Source organism: Lissotriton vulgaris, chromosome 4_1, assembly GCF_964263255.1.
Source record: "Lissotriton vulgaris chromosome 4_1, aLisVul1.2, whole genome shotgun sequence".
In the NCBI taxonomy this organism is placed as follows: Eukaryota; Metazoa; Chordata; class Amphibia; order Caudata; family Salamandridae; genus Lissotriton; species Lissotriton vulgaris.
In genome coordinates, this window is record NC_141691.1 from 654021373 (window position 1) to 654044718 (window position 23346).

A 23346-nucleotide genomic window follows, 5' to 3' on the forward strand; every position below is an offset into this window, starting at 1 on the left:
ATATGCATAGACTATTGTAAGATTGCAAAGCACAGGGGATTCTGCATGCACCCACCAGTTCACCGGAGCAAGCTTCTCTGCAACTGGATAGAAGGAAACTAAATACTAGCTTCAGAAAATCTTTAACCTTTTACATTTTGCTTTACTCGGAGAAATTGTTAAAGTCTGTGGGCAATAACCGGGTCATTTGCTTATTTGCTAATCATAAATAAATAAATTACTTACTCTTCCAAGAATTCTATGAATAGTTTCTGGCATTTTTCTGACAACTCATCCTTTACAGACTGTCCAGTTTCCATCAAAGCCTGGTTCCCCAGTTCCATATTGCCGATTCAGGTGCCACAAATTGCCGGATTCAAAAGTTCTAAAAGCAAGAAAAATGAACATTGCAATTACATTGTTTCACAATTTGGGATGTACAAACGTGCGTAGTCTCTAAAGTCTGAATAAGTGGTGGCTCAGACAATGAGGATAATATGATGAACTTGGAAGACTATGGTGTGTTCATGTAAACAAAATTGACCTTGCGATCACAAGATAAATGGAGCTTGCAATGATTATGTTCACTGCACACTCACGATTTTCTTAATGTTGGGATTTGCAGCCACAGATCCTTCAAAAGATTTCCATGGTCTATGTTTTTGTTTTGGGGGTACAATATATTATTGTGAACTAACTCGGGTGTCACCCTATATCAAAAGTGACCTGTGACCTGTGACCTTGATAACTTCGGGTTTAAACCGCACACGCTGACAGGGACAGACGAGCTTGTTGGTTTAAGACTTCACATTTAGACTACTTCTGGTCCAAAGCACAATCACATAGCCATCTTCACCTTCTGGATAATATCGTGGCACAGTCCACACTCCTAGTTAAGAACAAGCATTCGAAATGCAATAGGTCTCGGATTTATTTGAGTTAGAGCTAATGGCATTATAAATGGCAATGTCTTTTATCCATGTGTTGTGGTGTGCAATGGAATTATGTGGTTTGTATTGGAACTCTGCACTCTGCACTCACAGAGACGAGAGACGTCCCTTCCGCAGCCATGAGAGATTATGCTCAGTCCTGAGCTGACACTGTAGCTTAGTTCAAAGACTTCACCCAAAGGAGCTACTACGCTGCTTACACTCTGCTGCTCACACTACACTTACACTCACATTAACTGCCGACAGCGGTTACTCTACTATCAGTGTCTTGCTCACACTCACCTACCACTGCTTGTAGTGCACGTGCTTGCTTCATGTTTTGTTCGCAGCTCTTCAAGGTAGTGTAGCAAAGATACCGTGGGCCCTGCGGCAAGCATGACAATTGGCCCTTTTACTGCTTTTAGTGCAATAAATGACCGTAATTATTAGGGCACCGGTACCACTGCACCTGCTTCAGCCGTGGCAGCTGATCCCCTGTTCCCCAGTGTGAGATGCTGCAGTGCTTGCGTGCCTGCGCGAGAGTGCAGCTCGAGGCCTGGCTGACGTCCGGCACTTCAGTATTAAGCTAAGAAAAGACTCTCGGGTGTGCTCGGAATGGATTTGACCAAGAGATCGCCAGAAATTCGTATATTGAGGATTCACTCTCCACTCAGGAGGCGCACACTGCCAGGCACACACTGCACGCACTCGCCGCTGCACACGCTGCTCTCTTGATTCACTGCTCCTAATGACCTCAAGCTGCTTTCACTTTCAGTGCTCGCATCAGGAGCACACTGAGCTGACTGAATCCTTCAAGCGTTCCCGAGTGCCTTGTTCATACTGCGCTCATACTGCTCACAAAGCGTCAGATTTACAAGCCTCTTGCGCCACTTTTGCATCACTTTTAACATGGGAAAAGTGACGCAAAAGTGGCGCAAGGGGCTTGTAAATCTGCCCCAAAGTATTCACTGCACCGTTCACTGCCATTGACACTCCTTTTCACACAACACTGTTTCCACTGCATATTCACTGCATGTTCGACGCTGCACCCAGCATCTTGGTACTCGGTGCCGCTCGGATGCACCTGCCTGCCTTACACTGCATAGCCCAGACTCTGTACGTATTGTCTTTCTGCACAGCATCGGCTTGAGTCCTGCGGCTGCTGCAGGTCCCTACCCTCCACTGGACTGTACAGCCTTGATCGCTCTGCCCTCTGCTCCACCGTGCAGTACAGCCCTGGTCTCTGGGGATGGCCCATTGTGGAGGAAGGCTTTGATTTTCACAAGTTAATTCTGGTCCAGCTCATTTGGGTGGAGGTAGATTAGTGTCCGGCCTCTGTCGCAGAGCCACAGACGATATTATTAATTCCCTTTGATGTACATCAAAGGAACCTTTCCATTCCATCCAGTTTCTGCCTTGGGTGTTAGTTCTACCATCATTACAACTGAAGCCTTTGGTTCACCCAATGACCTCTGTCCTCCAAAGCTGATTTGACAGATAGCTCGTTTGATGCTTCCTGGTTCGGTCTTCCTGTTTCATCAGTGCTCATTCTGAGCTGGGTGCGGATCCCTGAAAAGCAGCTGTAGTGAAAGCGCTGTTAAATTGGCCTCCCTGTATCCTAAGGGTCCGACTAGTTATCAACCGTTTTCTCTCTTACCAGTTTGGCTAATATTATTGGGAAACTCGCATTTCAACGCTTCACTGTTTTGTGGGAGAAGTCACGTTGTTTTGCCAATTTCAGGCAGGCTTCAGGTGCAGGTGCACTACAGAATCAGTGGCTACCTCACTTTGCTCCACCTCTCCACAACCTGTGACATTGAGCAAGCTACTCTATTGTTGGCCTGCCTACGGTAGACAGAACCTGCAAAATATGGGACTGATATAAATATTGAGAACCACGTATGAGTTATCAGTTCCTGACAAATCACTATATTAAGTTTTTTTTTGCTCTTTAATGAAGCAATACAGAAAGATATTTAGTTGAAAGTGATTCTATTTTTAATAATTTTTGTCTGTTGATATCATTTTATGCTGCCAATATGCTATATATATATATATATTTTTTATAAACCGAAAATAAGCAGTATTTAATTAGTAACATTGTGATGTCTTCTCGGGTATTGTGCAAATTAAGCTAAAATTGTGCTAAGGGCATTGTTCAAACTGCCAACACATGCACCTCAGGGCAGTGTGAATACCTGGAAAGGAAACCAGCATGCGCACACACACACACAGCAAAAATATAAAGCAAGAGAGGCGAACGCGCAGTGCTGCTCGTGCGAGGAATGGTGTTTACTCTGTGGGGCTAACGTGAGCACGCGGGCCCGCCATCTGCCTTGCTTGTCCAGCATCTGTCTTCAATTACCGCCAGCCATGACAGCTGGTAATTGAAGACTTATGACCTTCTCAGGCTCGTGTCCGCACGGAAAATGCAGGAAGTGGAGAAAATGTACAGGCTATGGCCTATTGCGTGCAGGCTACTAGAAAGACGGAACCGCAAGGACCAATTACCATGCAGATGGTAAAACAAACTACTAAAAAATCTTGCGCACTGAGGAATTTTTCCTGCACGATTCAGGATCCCCTTTAACAATACGGCTCGGAGCTCCGCCCCACTTCTGACGAAGTGGTGACAAGGCCGAGCCCTAAAAAGGGGTAACCCTGTGTCCCTCAGAACCTGGGTATTTGTGGTTTAAATGAGAAGCGGTTCTGTTGGGCCGGACCAATTACTTTTAAGAACATTCATTAATGAGAACAAAGACTCTCTGATACAAGTTCAACAATTTGAGTAATAAATCAATTGTATTACAAGATTTTCAAACATTTGATATCTGAATTATAATCATTCTTAGATAACATTCAATGCTTTAGGTGACTGTCAAATGTAAAGTGACTTTCAGTGAAAGGTGCTCAGTGAATGGCAAAATTATACAGTGCAATTTATGTACAGGTATATACAGATATCTTCATTGGCCAGATAATGCTTTTGAACCAAGGATTCCTAGGGTTCCTATCCGGATCCTGGTCTTTCTGGGCCTATGATGAACATCATAGGCCCAGCAGAACCGCTTCTCATTTAAACCACAGTCCACACTCATGCCAAAACTATTTCACCATTGTGATGCCAGCATTTCGAATAGTTTGCACCCACCCTACTACCACCATTTCGATGGGGATTTAAGATTCAGCAATACACCAGATGACGCCATTTCGGCCCGAGAGTAAGGTGTCCAAAACATGTTGGCAATGTATGCTTCTTTTGTGGGGGGGGGGGGGTGGGGGGGGGGGGGAGGGCGTTTGGAGGACATACCCAGGATTGCCAATCTTCTTTTAGAAAGACCTTATATTTCCCAACTCTGAATGCAATCTACAAGGATAGCACACGTATACATTTAAGAGCATATCTTATCTAGCACCTCAAACACTGGTATTCTTCCTGCAGTTTTGCACAAAATGTTTATATTTGCGGAAAGGAGGGGTGCATATTTCTTCACTGATATAACCACCATGCTTATGAACCTGTTCATGGACTTTGAGAGACAACAAAGCAATTTACATGGTTAGTGCCAGACCACGTTCAGGGGGCCATGGGGCATGCAGGGGCTACAGGGCTACAACAGTGGGCCTGTCCTTTTGCCACTGCTGTACCAGGGCCGGTCTTACTATTGGTCAGCAAACTAGGTCAAGTACAACCTTTTCCAAACTTGACTGTGGCAGCAAAGACGAGCTTTCACAAGCTTCTCAAGGAATTTAGTGTAGGGGTACTCAGGCTCAGGAATCAATACCATTCCCTCAGCACTGTACTAAGATTAATGTCCAGCCCAGTGCTTCTTTGTCAAAAAAGACAAATACTTTATTATCTTATGCATAAAACAGAATTGCACTACGCATTCAGTAATACACAAATACCCGATTGACACGTTAATTCTTTGTGCTTTCAGGGGCCTCTGACAATACATCCAATTACCCCTCTGGCTGTCCCTTTGTAGCTCCCCTCTCTCCTTTGGTGGGTGCCCTTCTTCGGTTCAGAGCTCAAGGTAAGGAGCATAAATATCCCCTCACCCAGTTTATTCGAGGCACTCGGTCTCACCTAGATTGTAAAAGTAGTGCTGGGCAACATGCATCCCTTCCTGAGGCAGAGGTATCTCACCAGTTACAGAGCTTCCAAGCAGCACATGCCAGTCTTCCAGAGAGCTGAGCCAGCATGCAGGGCATAATTTCGACTTATTACAGCAGTAGAGGCTTCTATCAGCAGCCATCTTCCAAGCGGCTGGTTAAAGAGCTTGGCTCACTCCAGTGGATACTTAATTCATAGCAAGGCTTAACTAAGACAATGGTGATTACTTGCCACTTCAGAGCAACGGCCACAATCCCACAGATGAGGATTCTTAGGCATGGTGGAAACCAGGCGCTATCTTCGGCATGCAGTGCCTCAAGGAGACCACCTTGATTTTTCACGAAGCACCCCAGGGGTAGCTCTCCAGTAGCTTGCTCTTCTGGAGTGGTCCTGACCTACTGGCACACTTAGGCAGTACCATGGTAACGTAGTCTACTAGGAGGGCACAAGTATGACCAAGCAGGTACTTATCCCAGCTTTTACCTCAGGAGTACCACTCAAGCTCACAGCTCTAAGTGCATGGGTAGCTGTAATGGGGATAAGTGCTGAATATTGTATTGCCTGGTCTGGCAGTACCACAATTCCTTCAGCGCTCTTGCTGGGCAAGTCTGTTAGACAGACCCTAGGCTGGGTCAATTACATCAGTCCCTTCCATTATCAGATCCTTCAGCAGGATGGAAACTTCCTTTTCTTGCTCACAGGCAGGATGTCTAGGCTAGGACAGTCCAGTAATTCCTCCTTCAGACTGGTCTCCAGGTTATGTTCCATTGCCTCTGAGAAGTTGGCTGTCAGTGCAACACCAACTCTTTGCTGTGCAGTAGTCCCTGTGTACCTAATCCTTGGTAGAAGAAACCACAATATACAGGGATGGGTATTGGGCTCCAATCGTTATACTGGTTTTGCAGACCAAGGATGGGAATTCCAGGCCTGTTCCTCTAAACTAATTTGGGTCAGTTCCTCATCCTTGGACCTGACCTGGCCTTTTCAGTCAAGGATGCTCTGACCTGCAGGACAATCTCCAGGTGGAGGGCCTACCACATAAGTACAGAGGGATGTGAACAGGCTGCAATGACCAAATGTGTGGTCCTCCTCACTGAGATGAGGAAGACAGACAATATGTGTCCCTTCAAAGGACTCCTTTGCTGCAGTCCTCTCCTTGAACATCCTGCCATCTCCTAAGTGCAGCTGTAGGAAGAGTCATTCAGAGACTATTCAATAAGAGGGACCCTGGCAGTAATAAAGAAAGCCCCCCCTTTTTCCCCAAAGAATCTGGAGTTCCCCTATTCCTTCTAGGAAATGGCAGCAATACATGTATTCTATTTGGGGAAAGAACTCGCCTCCATCCTATCATCTGGCCCAGGCTGGTGGCTTCCAAAATGGAAATCGTAGGTCTGCATCACACATGCATGGCACACTATCAATGCTTACTCAGATATACAACACATGGGATGTCTGCATTCAAAATTCCAGGTTGTGAGCAGCAGAACATTTTACATGAATGAGCCCGTAGGCAATCATTCATGTCTCACAGAAAAAATCCTGTTACTACAATTCACTAACATGGTATGCTGGGACCACAGCTGTTCTCACATGAAAGCCACAAGAGGGATGGTAGTCATCTGTCACTATGAGGCTGCATTTGGTGTGCAAAGATGTACATTATTTTAACATTTAGATCTCTGTAAAATATTTGTGCAAATGTTTTAAAACATTAATTGAAGCACTTTTTTGCAATCAATTCTGAAGTGTAATGGAAACAAAAATCAGGCTAAAACTAATCACACTACTCAGTTTTTTGGAGGAGAACATGGCGGCAGTGGCTGAGCTGCTGTGGTGCTCCGTGAATCAAGCTCCCGCTTTACTCCACCCGAAGCCTGAAGCAGCTGATTAAAAACCGCATACAACTACCGCACGTACCATCGGAAAATGTAGCTACTCTATAATCGCTTTCTGCAAAAAAAAACAAAAAAAACGTGTGATTTTGTTTTCTTGCTTGCTCTGTCGGGTCTTGGAGTTTCTCTTCCACTTCCATGCCTTGTTATGGTTAGGACAGGATATTGGTATATTTTGCCTCCATTTGGGGTCGGTAGGGTCTGGATTGGATCGTATGAGCAATTTTAAAGTATTATCCTGGAACGTTAATGGCCTTCGCACCAAACCTAGGGCTGGAAAGTTGCTGCAATATCTTCGTGATACGGATGCGCAAGTTATTATCCTCCAGGAGACTCACTTGACCCAGCCCGAAATGGATGAACTGGTAAAGAAAAATAAGTGGATCAACTTTGCAGTCTCCACTTCCCAATCTATGAATACTAGGGGGGTGTCTCTGATCTTCAAGAGACAGTTAAAAGCAACGGTTTACTTCTTATAAGGTGGACCCAGGTGGCAGATGGGTTATCGCTTCACTTTTTATTTTGGGTGTTCAAGTCACAGTGGTAGGCTATTATGGCCCTAATCGGGACGATTCCTCGGTCCTGGAGTCCATCTTCTCCCACCTTCTGTCCTTCCCTGAGCCAATCATATTTGCTGGGGATTTCAATATTGTGTTGGACCCAGTATTGGACAAAATACATAACCGGTCCTTGATCCCTTCAAAATCCAGGGCTTTCCTACTCAATGCAATGAAACAGTTTGGGTATGTGGGCATCTGGAGGGTAAGGTCGGGTAAGCAGCAGGGTGTCTCTTTTAGGAACTACAAATATCATCATCAGTCACGTATTGACTTTGTATTAATCAGCCAGAGACTAGTAGAATCCGTAAAAAGCATTAAATACCTCCCTCTGCACTTATCCGACCATTCAGCTGTAGCTATGGAGCTTGTAATGCCTCTCAAAGCACCAGCCAGGAGCTGGTCATTTGATCGCTCATTGCTTTCTCACCCCGATGATGCCCTGTTTCTTAAAACCGAAGTTCAGAATTTTCTACGGGTAAATGTGGGATCGGCGGACAATAGAGTAGTATGGGACTCTTTGAAAGCATTTTTAAGAGGCCTTATCACAGGCAAGGTGTCCTACAGAAGGAGGGAGTACAGTGAGGCAGTAGCTTCTGTAGAGGCGGAAATAGCTAAGACCCAGCTTGATATTGATGCCAATTTGGCTTCTCCGGATGCTATCCTGACCTCACTTCACAGTAAGCTACTCTCTTTAAAGGGCCAATTAAGTTCAGTCTTAAACAAGCGACTCCAAGAAAGATGGGAGGCCAGTAAGATTGCCCACTTTCAATATGGGGTGGGTGCAGGCAAGTTATTGGCATGGAAAGCCAAAACGGACCAGGTCTGCAATAACAGATTCAATCACCATTAATAACATTTCACTCTCTTCAGATGGTGATATTAGACAGACCTTTAGGGAGTTTTTTCAATCCATCTATTAGGAGGATAAGAACTCAGATCTGGAATATATTAAGGATTGGCTAAGCCAAGTTACTCTCCCGGCTCTATCTACTAAACAGAGATCTTGGACAGTGAAATCTCAGAGGAAGAAGTTAGGAATACTATTCAAAATGCTAAGAAAAAGGGGAAGGCGGCGGGGCCTGTTGGCCTTCCTGCTGAAATCTATAGAGTATTGGAGCAAGGACTAGTCTCATTCCTGACCGTGCTGTTCAACCAAACACTACAGGACGGCATGTGTCCCCCAGCATCCTGGGACAGTGCTTCTATAACACTGATTTTAAAACCAGGGAAGCCACCATCATGTGGTTTGTATAGACCCATTTCAATCCTGAATGTGGATTATAAAATCTTTGCCACAGTCCTTGCTAAGAGGTTGGCACCAGTAGCCCCTGAGATCTTACAATCAGATCAGAAGGGGTTTGTGAAGGGCCGGCAGCTATATGAATTAACTTTTGAGTTAATAGGGGCCATGGATATAGCATCACTGGAGTCCCTTCCTTTAGCTGTTCTTGCGTTGGACGCTACCAAGGCCTTCGACATGGTGAATTGGCTCTACCTATCGGAGGCCTTGGCTAAGTTCAATATTGGTGGGAGATTTCGCTGGGCAATTAGTCTCTTATATCAGAACTCCAAGGCCTGTATTTTGGTTAATGGCGCTCTAACCGACCCTTTTAACATCGAGGGGAACAAGGCAGGGCTGCCCGCTCTCCCCGCTACTATTTGATTTACACTTTGAGCCGATTGCTCAATGTTTAAGGGACAACGTTAACATCAAGCTGTTTGTGTATAAGGGATGGGAGAGAAAGATGGTCCTGTACGAGGACAATATACTTGTCTTCACGTCAGAGGCTCGTACGGCTCTCCCTGTAATCCTTAAGGTGGCCTCTGAATTTGGGGAAGTGTCCGGGTATGAGGTTAATGCTTCTAAGACGGAGATGATGGTGTGTAACGTGGATCAAAATTCACTGAGCACCACTATTCGTCCTGCCTCTAAGATGCGCTATTTGGGCCTTAGCATTGTTAAGGATATTAACCAGATTGCCACAATAAATTTTACAGCGGTTGCAAAAGATTGTCGTAAATTGCTGCAGTCTTGGGCACAACTCCCGTTATTGGGAAGGGTAAATTTAATTAAAATGATTATTTTGCGTAAGATTTTTTTTGTTTAACACTATTCCTTTATATTTTGATTCACTTTTAATAAAAAAAATTATAGGCCGAAATTAGTACATTCATTTGGAATAAACATCTTCCAAGGATTTCCTGGAAGAAACTCAGGAGACGTAGAGAAAAGGGGGGGCTTGCAGCACCAGATCTCCAGATTTATGCATGGGCCTTCCAGCTGACCCACGCTAGAGTGCTGTTATAAAAGCCGTTCGTTTCTGGGACAGGGTTATTGTTTTCCACATTTCTTCCGGAGTGTTCCCGGAGTGCTGGAAGCACACAACCATACTCCCGTTGAAAAAAAAGCCAAACGGGGCCCCAGAAGATTTGAGTAATCTTCGTCCCATTTCTTTATTGGCAGCGCTGGGCAAAATGCTTGAAAAATTAATCCAGCGGCAACTAAATAAATTCACGGAGGATAGTAACGCTCTCCATGAAACACAATCAGGTTTTAGAGCCGGCTTTAGCACCGAGACCGCCGAGTCAGTCAGATGGTCGCTGGATTCAGGAGCATCAGCAATGCTGGTGCTCCTGGATCTATCAGACGCCTTTGATACGGTGGATCACGACAGGCTATTACAACGCCTGGCTGAGATCGGCCTCCAAGCCCAGGCACTGGGCTGGCTCCACTCCTATCTGTCCAACAGATCGCAGAAGGTGGCTCTCGGCGCCTTCTCCTCAGATTTTAGATTGAACTGCAGGGGTCCCACAGGGCTCTGCCCTGAGCCCGTTGCTTTTTAATATTTACTTGGCCCCGTTCACGCTGATTGCCAATTGGGGAGTCACCGCAATTTCCTACGCTGATGACACCCAGTTGGTCTGCCCGTTCTCTGAGGTTTCTGAGGCAGCCTTTTCTAACTGTAAGGGCTACCTTCGAGACGTGGCCTGCTGGATGAATACCAACAAGCTGAAACTAAACGCGGGCAAAACGGAGGTGATCTTCTTTGGCACAAGCGCCCACCCCCCCCCCGCTGAGTTTTGGTGGCCGGACGAGATGGGTCATGCACCATCTCCCAGCATAAAGGCAAAACATTTGGGGGTTACATGGGATAATGGCCTGTCTTTTGCCCCCCAGATACAGAAGGTTGTTGGAGGATGCATAGGTAAACTGAGGAGCCTATGCAGATTTCTCCGACTGCTCCCGGTGAGCTGCCGTAAAACGATTATTCACGCCACGATCACTTCAAGGCTGGATTACGCCAACGGCCTCTATTTAGGCCTCCCAAAGTTTCTGCTGCAAAAGATGCAAAACGTTCAGAATTCGGTGGCCAGATTACTCCGGCATGTCCCTTTTAGACGACATATTTCTCCTTACTTGCGCATGCTACACTGGTTACCTGTGGAAAGTCGCATAAAATTCAAGGCGCTCACCCTGGCCTATAGAGCCCTCTATGGGACCTGCCCAAATTACTTAAAAAAACGATTGCCTAGATATTCTCAGGCCAGACTTCTAAGGTCTAACTATAAGGTCCATCTCCACGTTCCTCGAGTGAAAAGGGCGCGCTTGGGTGGCAGAACCTTTGCCGCAAGTACGGCACTGCTCTGGAACACCTTGCCACAGGAAATCCAGCAAGCACCCTCTGAACCCTGTTTTCGAAGTCTACTGAAAACATGGTTTTTCACGCAATAAATCTAATCTCTTTGCACTATGACTCTCACTGTTCACGCCAGCGCCGGGACACTTCCTACGGAGGTAGCTGTATGCACTTTATAAAACTCAGTATTATTATTATTATTAAGGGAGAGGGAGTAAGCCAGTCAGGTTTTTTATTTAAATTTGGGGATCCCAAGTTCTTTAAAAAGATTAAATTGAAGATTCTACAGGGGATGGCAAAAATTTGGGCCCAGGTAAGTAAATCTATAAAAATAGGGTATTAAAGCCGTAGGACGCCTTTATGGGATCTTCCCGAGAGCCCGGCTTGGCTGGGAGATAGTCTTGCAGTCCCGATCAAAGAAGCTGGGGTAGAAGTTTGGGGCGACCTATTTTTGGACGGGGATCTGCTCCCTTGGGAGTGTTTGAGACACAAAATTGGTCCAAATTTGGCAAGGCTTAAGTATATGCAAATAGCTAGCTGGTCCCGTGCATATATTTCCCGACCTACCCGAGCAAGCAAATTTCCCTTAGGAGGGCAAAGTCATTTAATATCTCTCGGTGGATAAATTTCCCGCCAAAAAGGAAATTTCAATATGGTACAACTTGATCTTGGAGGAATCGGATGGCACATTCCTGTTACCAGACAAGCTTTGGTCTCCATTTATAAGTGACTAACGTACAAGAGCTTTGGAGTACATCGTGTAAGATGCTTTGGGATACTGTTAAACCAGCGTGGCTATGTAGAAACCACCTTTTTACAATCCATAGAGCCTACTTTTCCCCTTTAAGGCTCTCGAAATTCGCTCAGGGGAGCGTAATAGCTTGTCCTAAATGTGGTTTGGTTATAGCCCCTGATTCCCATATGTTTTTTGAATGCCCCCACTTGTCTACGTTTTGGGAGGCCTTAAGTAGGATTCTCATCATCTCTAGACTCCCAACATAGTTCTTGACCTGCCTCTTGTGATTTTTGGAATACTAGAGGGGGTTCAAAGTCCGGCAAAGAAGTTAGTGTTTTATTCCATCTTGCTTGCCAGAAGGGAGATTTGTAAAAAATAGAAAGATCCTCTACCTCCCTCTATTGAAGACTGGTGCGCTTCGACATTGCAGGTTTCCAGATTAGATCTGGTTAGGTCGGGAAATCCAAATAAAATAATTTTTTGGCATTTTTTGAATTGGGCTTACTAGAACTCTGTTTTTTTTTTTCCCAGGTCCAATGATTATGCCTCTATGACCCAACTTTAGGGCAATGCTGTGTCCCGGTTGTTGAATCGAGATATTCAGGCTGTAATCCCCCACCTTCCTTTTGGTTTGAAGTGGTTGATCATATGTGGTAGAAGCATTAATGCTGAGGGATGAGGTCAGATACGCTATTTCTGTCCCTGCCAGTTGCTAAAACAGGTCGCTTATATACCCATTGGCTGCACCACAAAAAACCTAGGTGGCAAATGAGGACAAAAAAAAAAACTAATCACACTACTTGGTGTGATTGTAATTATTTGCTGAAAACAGATTACCACGCAATCGTTTTATCAGTAAAACTGCGTGTCATTGCAAATCTAGTGACAATTTCAATGGAAAATGTGCTGATATATAGATAAACATGTTGGAAATGGCACTTTTTAAAGGGTTACCCCAAACTTGTTGCCTATCTCCTTCTCTTTTTCTGACCATGTTTTGGTTGGCTTTACGACTTTGAGCCCTTTACCCGTGCTAACCAGTGCTAAATTTCATGTGCACTTCTCTAAACCTGGTTTATTTGGTGTACATCGATTTGCATATTTGGTTTACTTACAGGTCCCTTGTAAAGTGGTTTACCACATATCCAGGGTCTGTTAATTAAATGCTATTGGTGTGCCTGCAGCACTGATTGTGCCACCCTTACAAGTAGCCCTTTGAAACCTGTTTCAGGCCTGGCATTGCAAGGTCTGTGTGTGTGCCGTTTACTGACATGGCATTTAAATCCACTCGCTAAGCCTTAAACACCCCTTTTATTACACATAGCTCACTGCTAAGGTAGGCACTAGGTGGCCCTAAGTGCATGATGCTGTGTAAGTAAAAAGCACTACATGCACTTAAGTTTCACATGTCCCGGTAGTGACAAACAACTAAATTTATTTTTCACTACTACTCCTCCTCCTCTCAAAGGCTAGCTCTGGAAATTCCTTAAAACACAAGCTATAATTCTAGATTAGAAATGGAGTAGCTAAATCAGGTTTCATATCATTGGAATGGTAATTATAAACACTCATTGGTAAAGCTGAATTTGACAATACTATTTTAGAAATGCCACTTTAGAAAGTGGACATTTATCAGCTCTTAACTTTGCTCCGTGTGCGTGCAGCTGGTCTCCAATACACGTTTGGGGGACAGCTACACTTTGTGCATTCCCTCTAAACAGCCACAAACACAGGCAGGGTGCCTGTGACAAACGACTCATCTGCATTTATCTGTGTTCCAATATGCTTCCTGGGCAGAAATGGGGAGTGAATGCGGCTATCTGAATAGTCAGCTTCCTGTGTCCCACATAAAGTACAGATTACCCCCACAGATAGCCTGGCAAACAGGGCTGGGATGAAAGGAGACCTGTGCACTTCAAGGAGCTGCTTTGAATTGACCCCCCAATTCAAAGGCACATTTGGGTATAAATACTGTGGCTTTGACCCTACCAAATCAGCACACTACTGGACCTGGGAAGTACTCTGCTGAAGTAAAGACTGCTGTGCTGTACAAATTGCCACTTTGCCTTGACTGACTGTTCTGAGGAACTGCTTCTCTGCTAAACTGCCCTGCTGCCTGCTGATCTCTGATCTGCTGAAGACCAGGACTGGGCCCATCTTACTTGAACCTAGAGTGACTCCAATGGCTTGCATCCTGTTTTCTGAATTCTCAGGGGCACAAAAGACTTGCTGCAATTCTGCAATGCTCTGCCATCTGCGAGTCCTACACTTGCTTGCTAACCCCTTCAGTCTTGGGCCTCAGATGTTTCTAAAGCTGATTTTCCCCAAAACAGATGCATCATAACCAATAGCAATCAACTCAGTGACCTAGGACTCCAAGTCAATCCGAAGACATCCCTGCACAGCTCGACTAGGACAAGCGCCGATCTGAGGTCCCGACAGAGGCTTGACTCCAACTTGACTCCATGAATCAGAAGTAATGCATCAGGCCTTCGATGACACTGTTCCATCCAACAAACATTTTCAGCAGACCCTGTGTGGGTCCTGTAGCCGGCCTGCCCTCCATCATGTCAACTGGAACTTTGGATTTACCCCGGTGCCTTGCGATCTTAAGTAACCTTTCAGCACTATTGATTTTAAAGCACTGTCTTTACATATATTTTAAAAGTCATATCTTGACTTCTACTTATTGTATTTTGGTCTTGTTTTACTCCAATAAAAACTCTTTTTTCCTAAACCTATGTGGTGGTTTCATCGTGTTACTTTGTGTGCGTTTTGCACAAATGCTTTACACATTGCGTCTTTAGATAAGCCTTACTGCTCTGTGCCAAGCTACCAAATGTGAACACAGGTTAATTTGAAGTGTGTATCTAGCTTACCCTAACTAGAATGGTGGTCCCTACTTGCACAGGGTACAAACGTCGGCCTAATAGAGACACCCTCTGCCTCACACCTTCAGATGATAGATCCTACTGCAAGTATGTAGTTTTAGTTAGGCCCATGTTTCCATAGGAAAATCATTTTTTGGCTTGCCATTAAATTTGATACTGTTTGATGAATCTTAACGAAATGTTCCCACAAAATAGGGACCCGGTGATTCCTGTTGTGCATGCAAACTTTCGGGGTGATTGGTCAAGCAGGGGCGTAGGAAAATTGGGAGAAAAAAAGAAAGTGCTTTTACCATGTTAATTCCCATAGTCTCTTTAGACACATCAGCCCGAAGTGCTGGATGGAATTATACCAGATTTAGCAGAAAGGTAGATTTTGTTCCCAAGATCATGCTTTTTGTATTTGGTTTAATTCTGTTCAGTAGTTTGAGATATTAAAGGAAATACACAATGGCTTATCTGGATGCATTGTAGTGAATGGTAGGATTTGAGGCTCACAAAAAGGACAACGTATAAAGGGAGATAACAGATTTAGGTTGCAATTCAAGCTTCTGTTGCCAAGATGATTTTTTCCAGTGAAAAAGCCTTCTGCTGGGATTTCATGACTCCTGTTTGGGTGAAAACCGTTCCCATGATTTTCCAATAGAGGTTTTGGAAGATGTTCCAGAAGCTAATATGAGAGCATATTTTATGTAAATTCACACTATCTTTCTCAGCCTATGCGAAAATTCACACTATCTTTCTCAGCCTATGAGAATGAAGTCTGACATTCTCATTAAAACATGTACTTCATCAGGAGCAGCCTGTCAATTGATTACCTTGTGTTCTACTGCAACCTCCCAGAGTGTTCTAAATAAAAACTAGAGCACTAACAGTCTTAATTATGAAAAAAGTGTGTCACACCTGAAGCCATCTTGATTGAATCAAAGTGCTAAAACATAAAACATTTAATTTTGAAAAAAACACCATGAGGGGTTTCATTTTGTCATAGCAATTATCACTAGGGCTGTACAAAGGAAAATTAGGACACTTTAAGTGAGCTCTCAAATATCGTACTCTACCATCACTAGCTGATGCCACTAGCACTCTAACAGTGCCCCTTCAGTCTCCATAACTACTCTCTCTCAAATGCATTTAATTAGTTTGATAGCACCACTCATATCAATGTAGGGTGTCAGAGGAGCACATGAATCTCACACACATTACACAGAGACAATCAATCACACTTGTGTAAATCAGTGTATAGGAAACCTTACATAAGAGAACTGCAAGGTGAAGGAATCACATGCCATACATACTAGTAGTCAGTATATTTTAAGAGTGCTTTGTCTGGAGAAGTACAAACTAAGAATTTGAAATGCAACACCATGGCTGGGGTATCTCTAACAACAAGAAATGATTTCTATGCAAATGAACCCTTTTTGCAATATTGGGATAATGAAAGACTGGGGAAAAATCATAACGCTCTAAACTATACCTTGCAGTTCGCATGCAGTTCTTTGAAGACGGTTAATAACTCACCTTTCTAGAATGGTATTTTTACTTCTAAACTGCAAGTAACAAAAGGATCTGTCTGACAAAAGCAGTAACCCGCTGACCTATTTACATTATGTGCACTATGTGATCTGCATGCTACAAGTTCTTTGCAGCAGGCATATTAACCCGCTGTGCTACCTCACGTGGAGTCAAAACTTCCAATAGACAAAACTCGATCTCGCTCCAGGAAGAACGTTAATCATGAGCTTTATCGGGACATTTTTATACTTGCCTTAAATTGCTGGAGGCAAGGAATGGACTCAGGGCAGAGGCTAGCCCTCAGGAGGAGTCCAAAGGGCTGTAAAATCGTGTTGAAGGAAATGACAACACCCAAGTCCATTGTGAAAAATTGTAAAAATGCTTGCAGGCTCCCCTTTTGCTCGCATGTCAATAACATGTTCACAATATTAACATCAATACAACAGCTGTTTTATCGATTCTGACAGAGAGAGGGCCTTGTGACGTGCCGAGTGCTGAAATTGGAACTGGTGGTTAGGGGTGAGTAATGTCACTTAAACAAGTTCACTATCAGAGTTGCCAAACACTCTTTGTTGTGCAGCATACAAATACAAACCAGAAGCATAAGACTAAAACAAACTTTACATGTGACACTTGAGGGTCTATCCTGGAAGACATGGTGTGGACAGAGGTTGTGTGACAGACAGATCTCGCACGCCGAGAACCACAGATGGTGCTGGAATACACAACAGCCAGTTACTGAGAAAGACAACTATATATCTGATAGATGGTGACATCACATTGCCTGGCTTACCATGCCTCAAAGAGAGTTCCCAGTATTCTTCTTATAGAAGGTACCCGCAGGGCCAGCTCTAGGATGGTGCAATTGGTTCCATTGCACTGGGCGCAGACTTATGGTGGGGGTGCCATGTTTCTTGTTCTGAAAGCACCTTGTGCCGCGTTCACTTGAGTCAAGCTATCCAGGCTGAAGAAGGCTGATAGCCGGAACCCGGTCCTTGGATGCTTGATTCCGGTCTAGGAAAGACATGGCTTGGTAGTTCGGACTGGACTGTTCCCATGAGGCACAGGGTCAAGGCTGATTTGCATATAGCCATTGTCTGACCTAGGGTGGTGTGGAGTGCAAAAAAACGATGGATTTAGGCCGATATCTTTGTACTGGGGTGAATGTAAGACATTGTTCTGCATTCTGTCCATCAACTGTGTTTTTTGCAATTTTCACCCCGAGTGGGCTGGGTATGCTCAGTCGTGAGTCCCAGGCTCTCCACATCACTAGAGTCAAGCTATCCAGGCTGAAGAAGGCTGATAGCCAGAAACCGGTCCTTGGATGCCTGATTCCGGTCTAGGAAAGACATGGCTTGGTAGTTAGGGTGGACTGTTCCCATGAGGCACAGGGTCAAGGCTAATTTGCATATAGCCATTGTCTGACCTAGGGTGGTGTGGAGTGCAAAAAAACGATGGATTTAGGCCCAGATCTTTGTACTGGGGTGAATGTAAGACATTGTTCTGCATTCTGTCCATCAACTGTGTTTTTTGCAGCGTTCCTAGACGCAGCAATAAAAATGTCAAGAGAACTCATTTGATTAATGTCTTCCTGTGGAGAAACCATAGCTTTGTCTAAGAAACTTTGACTCGTAGTGCAGAGGGTTAATATGCCTGCTGCAAAGAACATGTCCCATTGAATATAATATAAATTGGTCAATGGGTTACTTCTATTGTTAAAGAGATCCTTGAAGTTTATAAGTAAAATTCCTACATATTAACTGTCAAAGAGCTGCATGCAAACTGCCAGGAATGTATTAGAGTCGTGTTTTTTGCCCAGTCTTTCCTTATCCTAATATTTCAAAAAGGGTTTATTTAGGTAGAAATCATTTTTTATTAAAGAATCCCCCTAACAATGGTGTTACATTTTAAATTCTGAATTTGCGTTTGTTCTGACACCTTAAACTGGTCTGAGTGGTGCTATAAAACTAAAAAAATCTAAGTCAGTGGTTATGGAGACTTGAGGGGCACGGTCAATGGTGGTAGTGAGGAAATCTGTGGCTGAGGTGGTCATTGGGGAGCGCTAACAAATATTGTCCCACAGGGTGCCACCATTGCTAAAGCCGGCCCTGGGTACCAGAAGAGGAAGAGTGCAGATTAAAAAAGCAGCTCAAGGAAGGTTTAAAACACAAATAAAGCCTTCGACGTGTTTTGAATCATAGTTTAAAATTCATTGGCTTGTCCTCGAACAAATAAAAGAAATGTGGGCAAACTAAACTTACTTTCCTGCTGTGGAAGGAAGTGCTTTTCAAATCAAATCAAATGCGTGCTTTATACACATAGCAAAACTAACAACAAACTATGCCTGTGATGGTCCCTGTTCATGCAGCACAAAAAGGGGAGGGAGAGAGAAAGCCTCCTCCCAGCCCACGCTGCCTCAGTCATGTGCACACAGTCTGCACCAGAGTAGAGGCCCTGCCTGGCAGCCAAACCATGTGCCTCTAAGCCAATGAAGATGCTGTTCCTATTACAGCACAATGTATATGGCCTAGTGTCAAAAGTCACTAGGACTCTAGTACGCACTACAACAAGATTTTGTTTTTTGCTTTATGACATTCAGTTTATTTTAAATCTTTTTCTCAAAACCATCTAATATGTTGTATTTTCATATTTTTCATAACTGACATCATTTACAAGAATGATACAAATATCAAAACAAATGATTTCTTTTTAGCAGCAAGAGCGACAATTTGTCAATACACAGGTTTATCAAAAGAAAGAAACAGAAAAATAAAAAACCCAATGCATTTCGGGGCGATTGCCCCTTCGTCGGGGGTCTGAAAAAGAAAATAAGCAAACAAGAAGACTATTATTTATCAGTTTCTCACAACACTTATACAATTAACCCTGAAGAGTATTTTAGCCGGGGCTTACCTAAATAACAGAGACTGAGATGTAACCTGTGTGTGGTTATTACTATCTTTATCGAACAATTTCTGAAAAACCAAAAAAATAAATTATGAGGAGTCTGTCCAAGAGATATCTTTCCTACTGTGTATAAGCCAGAAAGTGGAAATTTTATGTTACCTGCCCGTTTGTCAAGGTTGCATCTATAGAGGAAAAAATATTTTTTTTATGAATGCTTATATCCTGATTCCAACAGATAGTACATATGCATTTTCGCGAGATAAAAATTATAGGGCTCACCTGTATATCAAACAGGTCTTGTATGCGTGAAGGAAACCTAGTAAAACAAATGGTTTCCATCAATATGCCGTTCAAAACATTAACGTGAGTGAAGCGGGTTCACAAGAAAACGGCGTCTTTTACCTGCGAGTCTAAGCGTGGGGGTTTCGACCTCGCTACTGTTTGTCTTAACGGTGCTGTTAAAATGGAAAAAGGAAAACTATAATCATTGCCTTCCATCTTAGTGAATAGCTGCGTCTTGTGAGAAAATGCTGCAAGCGAACTCACCGTACGACATTCCGATGTTCTCTTCCAAAAGGTTGAACCGTCACATAGCTCACCGGCCGGAAGCTCTACCAGATACACAAGTCCTTCACCTATTTCAGCTGTTTACTTAGAAGAAGTAGACAGCGATGACAGACTATCTAAACTACATGCGCGATCGGCTTCCTTGTTCATAATGAAACTTTATGTGTCCAAGACATGGTGAACATGAACAATAATGTTCTGACACAAGATCTGTTATTTAAATACTGTTTAAATATGATACACTATGGAACCGGACGTTTTAATAATCAAGTTTCCTATTAGTGTCGGAACGTATTCCACAACAGCTCATACGAGTTTGTATGACGATTGCTATTCTATAGGAACCCTGGTCATGATAACTATTCGGAATGAATAAACTTTATGCGTCTTAAACATGTGAGACAAGAACAACAATAATCTGCCGCAGGGGTCGCTCTACCGAACATCTAGTAGATCGACTGCCATATTATTGTTGAAGATATTCTATGCACCGTTAACGTATATGACATAAACAGCAGTGTTCTAATATAAGATCCGCTCATTCAAGCAGTAAGACAGGTGATGCCATATAGAAATGCAGATTGAAAGGCTCATTCATAGCCAATATTTGTGATTGAATCAATGCTGAATTTGAGAATATATGATAAAGCTCCACCAAAATATGAAAAATTATCAAGCGTCTGAACCATGAACTTTTAGGCTAATGTGTGTTATTGAAGAAGGTAACTACTTCATCTATCTGTTCTAGGACAGCACTGTGAAAAAATTTCTGTGAATCAATTCCTGCCTATTTACAATCTGTATTCAGATTACAAATAATAATTGCGAAAGTTTAACAATGGTAATGCTCTGCATACATATTAGAAATAATAGATGTGATGGTGTAACAATGGAAATGTTCCGCATCTTAATATGAAATACTTTCAACTAAGTTGCATGTTCTATAGAGTGTGTTTCATTGAATTTAAGGGTCCTTAATCACCTAAATTTTTAAAGAAAGCATGCCATTTCTACATTGTCATTTAAACCAAGAGGGGCCATTGTCTGTAATTTACGAATCCAGTAGATTTCTCTTTGCAGTAGTGCCTTGGCATTATCCATTCCTAGTCTCTGAGGTATCAGCTCTATGATTTGAAAGCGAAGCTGTGCTATATTGTGTTTTTTGTCAATCCAATGTTGTGCTAAAGGTGACGTTAAATTTTTGTTTCTTATGCGACTTGTGCTCAGAAAGTCTTAGTTTCATCTTCCTATCTGTTTTGCCTATATATAATAGGCCACATGGGCACTTGATCGAGTAAACTACATGTTCTGAGTCACAGTTTGTCGAGTGTCTAAGCATTATTTTTTCTCCAGTTCGTGGGTGCTGCAGAATGTTACCCGAGATCACATTGTTGCAGTTTTTGCAGTTAAAGCACCTCGTCGTTCCTTTGTGAACTAGTTCCTGTTGCATTGGAGTTGGTTTGTTAAGAAGTTCCTTAAGGTTTTGGGCTCTTTTATATGCGAATAATGGTCGTTCATTGAATAGTGTTCCAAAGTCTTTTTCGGCTAATAGAATTTCCCATCTTTTAGATATTGTTCTTTTGATGTCCCTAGAAGCAGTTGAATATTTGGACACGAAGACCATTCTATTGTTTGAATCTTTAGATTTCTTTTTGAGGAGTTCTGTTCTCGGTATTGCTTTAATTTTTTCAAGATGTGCTTCCAGTAGTTTTTTTGGATAACCTCTATCAAGATATTGCTGTTTTTGGTCATTTAAACTCTTGTCACATTGTTCAGGGTTAGAAGATATGCGTTTAATCCTCATGAATTGAGATACTGGCAGGTTGTTTATCAAGCTGGCTGGGTGGAAACTGCTGTATAGTAACGCAGTGTTCTTGTCCGTTACTTTTTTGTGTAGTTTCGTCTGGATGGATTCATCCTTAATTTCAACAAGAACATCCAAGAACGGTAATGCTATATTACTTGCATTGTATGTAAATTGGATCCTTGGGTCCACAAGATTCAAACTATGAATATTGTTTAGTAGTTCAGTCTTCGGGCGTTTCCATATGATGAAAATATCATCTATATAGCGCTTGTAGTAAATCAGACCTTGTTGCCAGATTGGATCCTCTAGGATGTAATCCAATTCAAATTTAGCCATGTAGATATTTGCATATATACATGCTCCTGGGAAACCCATGGCCGTGCCTGTCAGTTGGTTATAGTATCTGTCTTGCCAAAGAAAATAGCTGAGGAGGCAAAATTCTAACAATTGCAATAGTAGTATCTTTAGCTCATTTGGTTTGTCTGTTCTAAGGAGTGCCCACTCCATGGCCTCTATCTCTTGTTTATGCGGTATTGATGTGTACAGCGAAGTGACGTCTATGGTACAAAGAGTCCATTCTCTACATCCTGTTATGTCAATGTTTGCCAGGCTTCTAAGGAAGTCTGATGTATCTTGTAAATAAGTTGGCCAATTCTGAATGAATGGTTGCATGTGTGTATCGATGAAAATGCCCAAATTCTCAAAAATAGACGAACAGCCTGATACTATTGGCCTGAACGGTGGATTTTCAATGCTTTTGCGCACCTTAGGCAAAAAATAAATTTTTGGCCTCCGTGGGTAGATCTGCTTGAGGTACCGTTTGGTGTTATTGTCTATCCAGTTTAGTTGACAAACGGGCAGGTAACATAAAATTTCCACTTTCTGGCTTATACACAGTAGGAAAGATATCTCTTGGACAGACTCCTCAATTTATTTTTTTGGTTTTTCAGAAATTGTTCGATAAAGATAGTAATAACCACACACAGGTTACATCTCAGTCTCTGTTATTTAGGTAAGCCCCGGCTAAAATACTCTTCAGGGTTAATTGTATAAGTGTTGTGAGAAACTGATAAATAATAGTCTTCTTGTTTGCTTATTTTCTTTTTCAGACCCCCGACGAAGGGGCAATCGCCCCGAAATGCATTGGGTTTTTTCTTTTTCTGTTTCTTTTGATAAACCTGTGTATTGACAAATTGTCGCTCTTGCTGCTAAAAAGAAATCATTTGTTTTGATATTTGTATCATTCTTGTAAATGATGTCAATTATGAAAAATATGAAAATACAACATATTTGATGGTTTTGAGAAAAAGATTTAAAATAAACTGAATGTCATAAAGCAAAAAACAAAATCTTGTTGTAGTGCGTACTAGAGTCCTAGTGACCTTTGACACTAGGCCATATACATTGTTTCTATATTAGTTGGCAGGCACTAATCTGGTACAGCACACATCGCTACAAAAGACTCAAATCGCAGTAAAAACTACGAGTGCAGCACCCTTCTTCATTCATATAATTCTATACTGCACCCTAAGGGCGCTTGCACCAAATTGAAAATGTCTTTCGATTCGATCGCCTCAATTACCGATAATCGTGCGAATACAAAGGCCTACACAGCGGATGAGGCCAGTCAAATATGTAAACTCATCAAAGAAGCTAAGACATTTGATACACAAGGAGGATCAGTTGAACAACAACTAAAACAACTTGAATATTTAACCAGACGGGAATTAAACCAACGTTTGCATGCTACAACCCTAATTCAATACCATCGGGTCAGAAGAATCCCTAGAGGTCTCAGATTGGCCATTCGA

At 42.9% G+C, this 23346-nt stretch overlaps 1 protein-coding gene across 1 annotated transcript in view; it reads right to left on the minus strand.

Annotated features, from left to right (window-relative positions):
• Window positions 1-23346, minus strand: part of LOC147722384 (maternal DNA replication licensing factor mcm6-like) — a 564785-nt gene that overhangs the window by 480400 nt on the left and 61039 nt on the right. The window contains exon 2 of the mRNA XM_086964912.1: window positions 226-364. Coding sequence (XP_086821038.1) covers window positions 226-323 — 98 coding nt within the window. The 5' untranslated portion in view covers window positions 324-364. The remainder of the gene's footprint in view (window positions 1-225; window positions 365-23346) is intronic.